The sequence below is a fragment of the Coccinella septempunctata genome, chromosome 7 (assembly GCF_907165205.1).
Source record: "Coccinella septempunctata chromosome 7, icCocSept1.1, whole genome shotgun sequence".
NCBI lineage: Eukaryota > Metazoa > Arthropoda > Insecta > Coleoptera > Coccinellidae > Coccinella > Coccinella septempunctata.
Genome location: NC_058195.1, coordinates 31,917,223 through 31,929,163, shown reverse-complemented (window position 1 = coordinate 31,929,163; position 11,941 = coordinate 31,917,223). Strand labels below are relative to the sequence as shown.

The 11,941-nt window shown below is 39.0% G+C and overlaps 1 protein-coding gene across 1 annotated transcript; it reads right to left on the bottom strand.

Moving 5' to 3' along the window:
- Positions 1-7,374: 7,374 nt before the first annotated feature.
- On the bottom strand, positions 7,375-8,457 carry LOC123317823. Its single transcript, XM_044904433.1, has one exon. It carries the CDS (start codon positions 8,455-8,457, stop codon positions 7,375-7,377), a length of 1,083 nt encoding a protein of 360 aa, XP_044760368.1.
- Positions 8,458-11,941: the final 3,484 nt, after the last annotated feature.

Here is an 11,941-nt window from a genome sequence, read left to right as displayed (position 1 = left end):
TTGAGTCTACCTTGATTGGAAGAAGAGGAATCCGTCAGCACGAACCTCAGTTTTGTATTGTTTTATTTGTGTTTTTGTCTGTCAAATTTTTCACCAACTCTTTATCGAATTTTTTGTAACAAAAAAAATAAATATGTCAAAATGCAACTGGCAGCTACCTTTGGAGAGCCAGCTGACGAAAGGCCGTGGATGAGCAAAATTCTGCAATTCAAATGGAATAAATGGGCGCCTCCAGATTCTTGTTTTAGATCCGTTTACTACTGATTGATGTTAAAATACATATAAATCTGGAAAGTTCAGTTTGGAGAATAAATTCAATATCATTTGTGAGTATAATTGAATTATCTAGAGACTATGAAACTTCAATATCTTTATTATCTGAAATCCGTATTTTCTTTCTTTTGATCAAGGAACAAAAATTTCTTGCAATGGTAAATTTCGGTACGAAACTAGTTCTCATGTTTCACCTTGTTTCGAAAACCGAAATCTCAATATTTCGAAAACATGTCATTGGCACCCCCAATTTCAAACCCTCCTAAGACTCCTCAATCTTAGGGTACGAAACTTTTTCTTGACGGTACATTTCGGTACAAAACTAGTACAAAACTTCGAAATAAAAAAAAAATTGCATTTTCAAAAGTGAGGGTTGAGCATGTCTACAGTACCCCCAAACAGAAAACTGTATTTTCTTCATTTTAATTAGGGTACAAAACGTTTTCTCAACGGTACATGTCGGTACAAAACTAGTACTCATGTTTTAGCTTGTTTCGAAAACAGAAATCTCATTATTTCGAAAACATGTCTCCAGCCCCCCGATTTCAATTCCTTTTAAGACCCCTTAATCTTGGGGTACAAAACTTTTTCTTGACGGTACATTTCGGTACAAAACTAGTACAAAACTTTGAAATACAAAAAAATTGCAATTTCAAAATTTAGGTTAGCATGTCTACTGAAAACCGTATTTTCGTCACTTTAATTAGGGGTACAAAATTTTTTTCAACGGTACATTTCGGTACTAAACTAGTACAAAACTTTAGCGTCAAAAAAAGTGAAATATTAAAATTTGGGGGGGCTGGAGACATAGACCTTAGGAGCTTAGAAGAATTGTCGTTGATAGTTAAAGATTGGGCGGTCAATATGATAAAGAAAGACGGGATCGAATTTAAAGAAGCAACTGTTAAGACAATGTGGAACGTTTCGTGCAAACTTTTGCAAGAAAAGTATTATAATGACCATAAAATCATGATTGACCCATTTGAAAATAAAGTACTCAAATCAACCCGAGATGCTCGTGATGCAATCAGGAAGAAACTATAAGCTGATCCAAGTAAACGTAAGTCCAGTTCAGTTTCGTTAAATTTGTCTGAAATCAACAAAATAATATTGCTATGGGAAGAAAATACTCCTGACGGTCTTATGCGTAAATTTTACCATATTGCTGCTGTAGAATTGGCCTGGCGAGGAGGAGAGGCAGTTGATTGCCTGGTTGATTTTTTTCAAACCGAGAAAAATAACGATGACTCTATAACAAATTGCATTGAATACAATCCGATGTTCACTTAAACGTGCTAAGGTGGTTCTAAAAGCTGTACAAGTAGTAAATGGTTGGTTTCCAATAGTGAAAAACAAAGCTGCCCTGTTCGTCTTTTTCATAAACTAATATTCAAACGAGGCGAAAATATTACCTCACCACGACTGTTCCTAAAACCAAATCGACTCTAGAAAGATGAAACTGACAAATGGTACGATAATTGTGAATGTAAATGAACGAAGATTGTACTTTTTATATTGTATATTTCCCAAATCCAGAAAAACTTAGTAATTGCTCTTATAATCTCTTCATAAATCCTTAACACTATCTCATTTCTACCTTCCATCAACGATAACTGCTCTACATGACAAGACTGACAAGCGCAGCCGTACATTCAGTGTAGCCAATATAAATGTATAGCAATATTACCAACAATAATGTACCTGTTGGAAGAAATATAATACTATAAATGGATGGACTAAATCTGCTGCTGAGGCAATTGACTTGAATGTAAATGACAAAAATATAACAAATCATTCGAATAGATCAACTGCTGTTAGCGAATTGGCAAAAAGTGGTGTAGAAGAACAACAATTGTTGAAAATTACTGATCATAGCAATCAAAATTTTATCAAACCATACTCAAATTTCGATTAAGAATACCACAACAAGATCATAAATATTATGCTCGGTAATAGATCTTCTATAGCAGAGAACAGCAACGAATCTAATGCTAAGCCCGTTTGTAACAGCCAAGAATTCTCTGGAGAATTCTCAGTTGTAATTTAACTAGTGCAATGAAAATCATCGAAAATTTTTGGGAAAGATGCGTGAATGCAAGTTAAGTTGAAAAAGAGCATGAGTGCGCGGAGCGTTCGAGTGCCTTTTACAGTCTAACTTTTATGAGAGCAGATTTGTCAAAATTTATCGATTCATTTTCATTGCAAGAGTTAAATTTAATAAGAAAATTTTGTGAAACCATCAAATCGTATTGTGTCGCTGACAGTTGCTGTCACATTGCCGTCACCAGTAGCGACGATAATTGTATAATTTATACTTATTGCAGCCAAGTAGGAGCTGTTGGAAAAAATCGTTGCTACGGACAATGAACAATTTTTTAGTAAATGACGCATTATAAAGAACCCATTGTCAAATTTTTTGAGTTCAATGTCGCGATTTGGAAACGCTTCTGCTATAGATATTGATAAGAATATAGACAAATCTTACGTCAGTATGGAGACAATTTCAAGAGTTTTGTGCCGAAAGAAATCGATTATAAGAACGAGGTACTTCATTATTAAGTGTTTTCAAAAACCTGCCAAGGAGGAGGCCGCAGATTAACAGACAGTAAATGGTTAATCAGAAACACTACTAATGAAGACATCTGTCCCGTTAGGTAGGTTAAATTAACAGTTTCTCATTCAATTTTTCTTATCAAAGCTTTATTCCTTTGAGATTATAAAAAAAACTTTTGTCAAATCGAGGATCTAACGTGAAGACGAACCGTCTGTTTCTTACACCGAATCGAGAATGGCAGAATAATAAATATATGGTTCAAGAATATCCCGGTTGGCAGAAACGAGATCGCAAAATGGAAAAATAAAACCTTATTTACAACACGATAAAGAGTTTCACGAGGAAATAATAAGGAAAATGAGAAACAGTGAAAACAACGAGTTTAGTGTTTCTTCAGTTTCAACTTCTGCTTCAAGTAACGTTGTTTCTGACCAACAACAAACTTCGACTGGTTCAATCATAAACTTCAATGATTGCGTTTTTAATTGTGAAAATTTCAATAACTAGGTTCAACAGTTTTCATGTTACTTTAATTAGTAATAAACCTTTATAATTACGACATTTATTTTAAAGGACCTGATAATTTTGCACAAGTGCAAATTATCGATGATTTGCACTAATGCAAAATTATCGCCTAATTGTATGCTCATTGGCTAAAACAACAATCAAAAATCAGTCGGAACATTGTTGTCTGTCAAATTTGACAGATGAATAAAATTTTCTACCAAATATTGGTAAGAAAACGGCAGAGAATATTTTGTATGCAACTGACTAGAGAATTCTACCGAAAGTGCGTATGTAACGGTATGAAGAATTCACGGCGCATGAAATCTCGAGTAAATTTTCTAGAGAATTCTCGGCCGTTGCAAACGGGCTTTATGTTAAATTTTAATAATTGCACTTTCACTAACTGTACTTTCATAAGTGCTGTGTTGAATTATAAATTTTTTTGTCAAAAAATTTTCCGCCGAATATCCCTCGGACGTTGCTTGGTAACAGCCTGAAGCCGAAGGCTGAGGGAACAAGCTTTCGATTGTCATAAAATTATCTCGCCTATTTATCAATGTTCTAGAGATATTACTACTGATAATAAAACCGAGACTATGTTTATACCCGCCAAAAGAAACATAAGGCAGTAAGTAACAGTACAGAGTGATGAGACAATAAAATATTTAGGTCTCATAATTGACAAGCATTTGACATACATACTCCACCTTAAAGAAACTAGAAAGAAAATAAACGAGATGACACTTGAAATGGCAGGAATGATTCGCAAAAATTACGGACATGATAGAGAACTGTTAAGAATAATAAGTGAAAGAGTTATGAAATCAGCGATCATGTATGCATCGGAAATATGGGGCGGAAAAGCCGAGAACAAATAACAACAAAGACATAAAAATGCAGCACAGCGGCCATTACTGCTACTTATAAACAGAGCATATTCAACAACACCAACGCTTGCGTTACAGTGCATGGCAGGAACACCACCTTGGTGGTTAGAGGCAAAAATGAATAATAAGAACTGGCAAGCAAACAAAGAAAGAATACAAAAGCCAGAACCAAAACGATAAATAGGAGCCATCCGTCTCAAAGACACCTGGATGTAATACCCAGAGTAAAGCTACATTCACAATCAATTCACGGGCGGAAGTGCACTTCGGCACGGAAGCTTAGCAGATGGCGTTCTCTGTTACCATTCACAATGAAATTCAAGACAAAATTTCTTGCAAGTTGCAAACTACCACTTCGGCAAGGAATTTCGTGCCGGCTATGGATGATGCTGATGCTTATGTTTTGATCAGTTATATTTTTGATTCATTTGAGTATTTGGTTCTAAGATTATTGCGAATGGTAAATTTCGTGCCGAAGTGCACTTCGGCCCGCGAATTGATTGTGAATGCAGCATTACGACAGAGACTAAAGAACGGAGAAAGTTATACTCACAAAGCATAACAGATGAATGGCAAAACATATGTAATAGAGGTGAAACAGGTAGGGATCTGTATAGGCATTGCAAGGAGATAGGAAATGACAGGCTCGAACTAAATTTCAAGGCAACACAGCTACTGACAAATCATGGAAACATGATAGCCTACTTGAATAGATCTAAACTGAAAGACACAGACGGAGAATGTCCTTGCGGAGCGGGTCGTGAAGACGCTCGACATATAATGGTCAACTGCAGACTAGGTCATAGAAGAGACATAAGGCAAATCATCACGGACAAATATGAGGATTTGAAGTTGACACTGAGAGTGGAAAATAGAGCACACAAGCATCTCATAGATAAAATCAACCTATTGGCAAGCAGAGTGATACCAGATAGTGACGAGATGTAGAAATACAGTGAAGCAGGACATAACAACGGGTAACAGTTCCAGCACAGGACTGATACCCTAAAAAACTGATGTGGATCTACCATATCCCTCAAACGAGGGCAACGAGCGATTACGGCAGAAAAAGATCTGCGCTAGCCATATGGCGACGGTGACCCTTCAAACGTTTCATCGCGAAATGATAACAAGGGGAGCACGGGAGAGAGGAGCCCCACCAAGACAAGAGTCCCGTCTTGGTGCCTCTCATTTGAGGTTGGACTCGTGCGGGTGTGTGGTTGCCGGATAGGGAATGCTAATGCTGAGAGGCGGGTAGCAGCAGAAGTATATATGTAAGTGTATATAGACGATGTAAATACGCGGGGTTAAACGACTTGAGCAGATTTCACTAACTTAATATAGACGCTGTTAATACCAGCGGTTAAATCTCGAGATTAGAATTCACTCAATATAGGCGATTCAAATTCGCCAGGGTAAAAGGCATGAGTAGAATTCGCTCACTGTATATAGACGATGTAAATACGTGCGGGAAAACGACTTGAGCAGAATTCACTTACTCAATATAGACGATGTTAATACCAGCGGTTAAACGACGAGATTAGAATTTACTCAATATGGGCGATGTGAATAACCGCGGATAAACGATGGCAGTAGATTTCACTCACTTGATATAGAACATCTGAATACGCGTGGGTGAACGGCGTGAGTAAAATTTGCTCACTTAATATAGAAGATGTGAATACGCGCGGTAAAACGACTTGAGTAGAATTCACTAACTCAATATAGACGATGTAAATACCAGCGGTTAAACGACGAAATTAGAATTCACTCAATATAGGCGATGTAAATTCGCGAGTGTAAATGGCGAGAATAGAATTCACCCACTGTATCTAGACGATGTAAATACGCACGGGTAAACGACTTGAGTAGAATTCACTCAATGTAGGCCATTTGAATACCCGCGGATGAACGGTGGAAGTAGATTTCACTCACTTAATATAAAACATCTTGTTGGGGTGGTGTCAATTGTACCTCAAGTTCTAAGAGTTCTGGGTTGGTGAAAACTTAGGGACTCGAGGATTGAGATTGATAATGCGGATCACTTGTTAATGAACGTTTATTTCCTAATCTAACAAACTATATATAGTCAAATTGTACAATGACGTCAAGACCACATAATCGAAATCGACTTACATTTTGCATATTCAGTACATTTTTTTTTTACTTGCAAAATTGCTGCAGTTGGATTAAGGAATGTGAGATATTAAAACAAACTATTGCAATCCTTTGTCTCACCTGGCCTACTTACACAGGAAATAACAATTATGAAAGAGCGGATGATCTAAATAATTTCGAATGGAAATATTTGGTTGAATTGAATTTATGAATTTTTAATATATATAATTTTGGATATTTATTGTACGTTTCGTACATATTCCCGGCGGCCATGGTGGTGTGGTTGGGGTCTTGATGTCTTTGTTGGTGGTTGTCATCCCCGGAGATGGCTGCCTGGTCTGGGATCATTGTATATTGGCTGCAACTCGATTTCCTCGGCATGAACTGGTCTATTGCTCGCGTGTGCATCAGTCGGTGCTTGTTGTTGTTTCCTATATTTTAAAAAGTAAACAATAAGTAAAAAAATGACAATGATTATTACGATGTTCGTGCTGGAGTTTATCGCTGAATGCAAGTGATATTGTTTCCAACGGTAGTAGTACCAGTGACCTTGACCTAGCAGGTTAGGTATTTCTCGAACTCTGTTTGCGACGAACATTTTCCACTTTCCAGCGTCAGCGTTTATCCATGATATTTCTACTTGAGAGTCGTACCAGGTGAATGTTTTTGAATTGTTGTGATTCAGGGCCGTAACGCAGCGTTTGATCAGTATGGCTAGAAGAAGGGCTGCGCAGAGTTCTAACTGCGGGATTGTCTTTGTATTTTTTAATGGTGATTTGGAAGTGAGGAGTCCGACGTGGGTGTTCCCATTTGTGTCTGTTGTTTTTATGTATACTACAGCGCCATATGCTTTCAGGGATGCATCTGAGAATCCATGAATTTCCAAGGGTTGACCATACCGTAGGTGAATCCAGCGTTGAACTTGAATTTCTTCTAATTTTGGAAGCTCGCTTCTGAAGTTTTTCCAGGTGTTCCTGATGTGCTCTGGTGGTGCTTCATACCATGATGTGTTGGTTTTCCATATTTCTTTCATTATCAGTTTCGCCTGTATAATGACTGGAGATAATAATCCAAGAGGATCGAAGATTGTGGCGATTTCTGATAAGATCTTGCTTTTTTTAACCGATGTTCGGAGTTTCGTTTTATCAGGTACTGAATATTATCTTCTCTGGGAGTCCATGTTACACCGAGCGTCTTGGTTGGTCCATTTTTGTCATCCAGCGTGACGGTGGATTTGTTTTCGGTCAGTACGTTATATTTCCACTTTCTTATATTGAATCCTCCCTTTTTGAGTAGGTCAGTTACTTCCTTTTGTATGTGTCGTGCTTCTTCAATAGTGTCTGCGCCACTCAGAAGATCGTACACGTAGAAATCCCGTTGCACTATTTCAGCCGCAAGTGGGTGGTTTTTCTTTTCATCTATAGCTAGTCTCATTGTTCTTATGGCCAGGTAAGCTGCTGGTGCTGTACCGTAGGTTACAGTGGTTAATTCGTAGTTTTGAATTGGCTCATCTTTGGTGTTCCTCCAGAGTATAGAGTGTAATGGTTGGTTTTCTCTGTCCAATTTCACCTGCCTATACATTTTCTCGATGTCAGCTGTTATGGCTATTTTGTGTTTTCGCCATCTCATCAGAATATCTATGAGATCCTGCTGTAGTTTAGGTCCTGTGTGAAGAATGTCGTTTAGGCTGAGTCCGGTACTTGTCTTTGCGCTTGCATCGAATACGACTCTTATCTTTGTCGTATCACGTTCTTCTTTCAATACAGGTTGATGTGGAATATAATACCTCTTCGCTGAATTATTTGAGCTAGCAATTTTCATATAACCTAGCGCAATGTATTCCTGCATGAATTCTTTATACATAGTTCTGAGTTTTTCGTATTTATCCAGCTTGTTTTCCAATTGAAATAGTCGTGCCAGTGTCCTCTGCTTTGATTCTCCTAGCTGAGTTGTACTTTTCTTGAATGGAAGTTTCACAGTATAACCGTGCTCGTCCCGTCGAACGATGTTAGAGTAAAATTCTTCGATGAATGTATTGTCGTTTGTTGTTTCCTCGGAATTTTCTGCCTCTTCGATGTTCCAGAATTTTGTAAGTTGTGAATTCTCATTCAAATTCATGATCAAGCTTGCTACACGAAATTGTGCACTCGATGATGTGGTTCCGCTAATAATCCATCCGAAGTGAGTGTTTCTTATTATGAGTTAGGTAATGCAGCTCCTTGTGGGTAGTATAATTGGATGTCTTTGGCTATATTTTAGGGATGCGTTATGTATTCTCCCATCTACTCTGAGTAGGCCTTCGTGATCTATGTATGGGTTAAGACTTTTCAGGTGGCTAGACTTCTTCACCTTTCCTGTTTTGATGATCAGCTCTATGTCATTTTTAAAATATAGCTGCTGTGTAAGCTTGAGAACGGCTTTTTCATTCTCCTGCAGTTCCTCTGCTTTCAGAGATGCGCTGGATCTGCAATTTTCTGGTTTTAGGAGTCCCCTGCAGTACTCCATAATATTTACCAGTTTTTGATGAATTTCGTCAAACTCTCGTTCAAAGTTGTCCCATTCTTCATCCAATTGTGCCATCTTCCTGCCGCAGTTTTCTTCGTTCTTTCTCGATGGTGAATCTTTTTTGATATTGGTGTGAGCCCTATTTATGGTTTCGGCCGTTTTGATTTGCTCGGCGTTGAGGTTTTCCATCTTTTTTTTAATCTTTGTGTTGCTGGCTGATGGATTCAGTGGCTGGATATTATGTGGGTGGTTTATTCCTTGTGGATCGTGGATACAGTGGGTGTTGTCCCTGGTGGTTGAGTCAAAGGGTTGTACGTCCGGTTGGTCCAGTGGATGTATTCCAAAGTCCCTAGTGGTTGAGTCCGTTGACTGCTTCTTGCTGTGGGTTCAGTGGATGTATTCCAAAGTCCCTGATGGTTGAGTCCGTTGACAATTTCTTGATGTGGGTCCAGTGGATGTGTTTTCCTGGTGGTTGAGTCAAAGGGTTGTAAGTCCGTTGACTGCTTCTTGATATGGGTTCAGTGGATGTATTCCAAAGTCCCTGGTGGTTGACTCCGTTGACTGCTTCTTGATGTGGGTTCAGTGGATGTATTCCAAAGTCCCTGGTGGTTGAGTCCGTTGACTCCTTCTTGCTATGGTTCCAGTGGATGTTTTCCAAAGTCCCTGGTGGTTGAGTCCGTTGACTCCCTCTTGCTGTGGTTCCAGTGGATGTTTTCCAAAGTCCCTGGTGGTTGAGTCCGTTGACTGCTTCTTGATGTGGGTTCAGTGAATGTATTCCAAAGTCCCTGGTGGTTGAGTCCGTTGACTGCTTCTTGATATGGTTCCAGTGGATGTATTCCAAAGTCCCTGGTGGTTGATTGTAGGCTCGAAGGACCAATGTTGGGGTGGTATCTCAATTGTACCTCAAGTTCTAAGAGTTCTGGGTTGGTGAAAACTTAGGGACTCGAGGATTGAGATTGATAATGCGGATCATTTGTTAATGAACGTTTAATTCCTAATCTAACAAACTATATATAGTCAAATTGTACAATGACGTCAAGACCACATAATCGAAATCGACTTACATTTTGCATATTCAGTACATTTTTCTTTACTTGCAAAATTGCTGCAGTTGGATTAAGGAATGTTAGATATTAAAACAAACTATTGCAATCCTTTGTCTCACCTGGCCGTCTTACACAGGAAATAACAATTATGAAAGAGCGGATGATCTAAATAATTTCGAATGGAAATATTCGGTTGAATTGAATTTATGAATTTTTGATATCTCTAATTTTGGATATTTATTGTACGTTTCGTACAATCTAAATACGCGCGGGTAAAGGGCGTGAGTAAAATTCGCTCCCTCAATATAGAAGATGTAAATTCGCGAGGGTAAACGGCGTGAGTAGAATCCGCTCACTCAATATAGACGATGTTAATATCAGCGGTTAAATGGCGAGATTAGAATTCACTCAATATAGGCGATGTGAATACGCAAGGGTGAAAGGCTAGAATAGAATTCACTCATTTTATATAGACGATGTAAATACCCGCGGGTAAACGACTTGAGTAGTAGTAGAATTCACTAACTTAATATAGACGATGTTAATACCAGCGGTTAAACGACGAGATTATAATTCACTCAATATACTCGATGTAAATTCGCGAGGGTAAACGGCGTGAGTAGAATTCGCTCACTGTATATAGACGATGTAAATACGCGCGGGTAAACGACTTGAGCAGAATTCACTGACTTAATATAGACGATGTTAATACCAGCGGTTAAACCCTGAGATTATAATTCACTCAATATACTCGATGTAAATTCGCGAGGGTAAACGGCGTGTGTAGAATTCCCTCAATATAGGCGATGTAAATACCCACAGATAAAGGTTGGAAGTAGAATTCACTCACTTAATATAGTATAAGATATACATATGCGCGGGTTAACGGCGTGAGTAGAATTCGCTCACTTAATATATAAGCTTTTAAGCGGCTGTGGACGAATTGAGTCGCTCTGTCATGTCCTCCAGCGTTGCCATTTAGGCAAGGGAAAACGTTTGGCCAGGCACAACTTTGTGGTCAGGAGGATTTGCACAATGGCGCGAGCCAAAGGTTGGGAAATAACTGAGGAGCCAAACATCCGCGACCTCAGTGGGCGCCTGCACAATCCAGATATGGTTTGCATCAAGGGGAACCAAGTCGTGGTTGCTGATGTCGGTGTCTCATTGGAGGGCCCTAAAGTACTAGGTGAGACATATGACGCAAAAAGGGCTGTATACAACCAGCCAGACTTTGTTGACGCACTCCGGCGGGCTCATCCGGAGAAACGCATTGAGGTTTTGCCCTCTATTATTGGCGCTCGGGGTATCTGGTGTCGCGAAAGCTCGTCGCTGCTGGAGAAGCTCTCCATTAACACCCAATCGAACAAGAGGGAGCTTGTTATCACGACCATCAGAGGCTCGTGCTCAATCCATATCGACGTGATGCGGAAGGCATGGGATGGTTGATGTACTTTTTAGCTACTTTGGCAAGGTCAACTGAGGAAAGGACATCTGTGCGGTTTCGCGGTGTTTGCGTTCGTGTGCGTGTTATGGTCTGTCTCGTCCACTGAATCAGTGTTTGTGCGGTCATTTTACAACCAATTGTTGTTTTATTGTCATTTGTAGACTATATATGTTGCTTTTATTGTAACTATGTTGCTTTTTATCGCAGCTATGTATGTTGTATTGTGCCTGAGCACTTATGTAGATCCAAGTATCGAAACTGCATTTATTATTCAATAAAGATGTGTTAATAGACGATGTATATACGCGCGGGTAAACGATTTGAGTAGAGTTCACTAACTCAATATAGACGATGATAATACCAGCGGTTAAACGGCGAGATTAGAAGTCACTCAATATAGGCGATGAGAATACCCGCGAATAAACGGTTGGAGTATATTTCACTCACTCAATGTAGAATCTAAATACGCGCGGGTAAACGGCGTGAGTAGAATTCGCTCACTTTATATAGACGATGTAAATACGCGCGAGTAAACGATTCGAGTAGAGTTCACTAACTCAATATAGACGATGTTAATAACAGCGGTTAAACGGCGAGATTAGAATTC

Coding starts and splice junctions, on each gene's coding strand:
- LOC123317823 (XM_044904433.1), bottom strand. CDS start 8,457: ATGAATTTGAATGAGAATTCACAACTTACAAAATTCTGGAACATCGAA.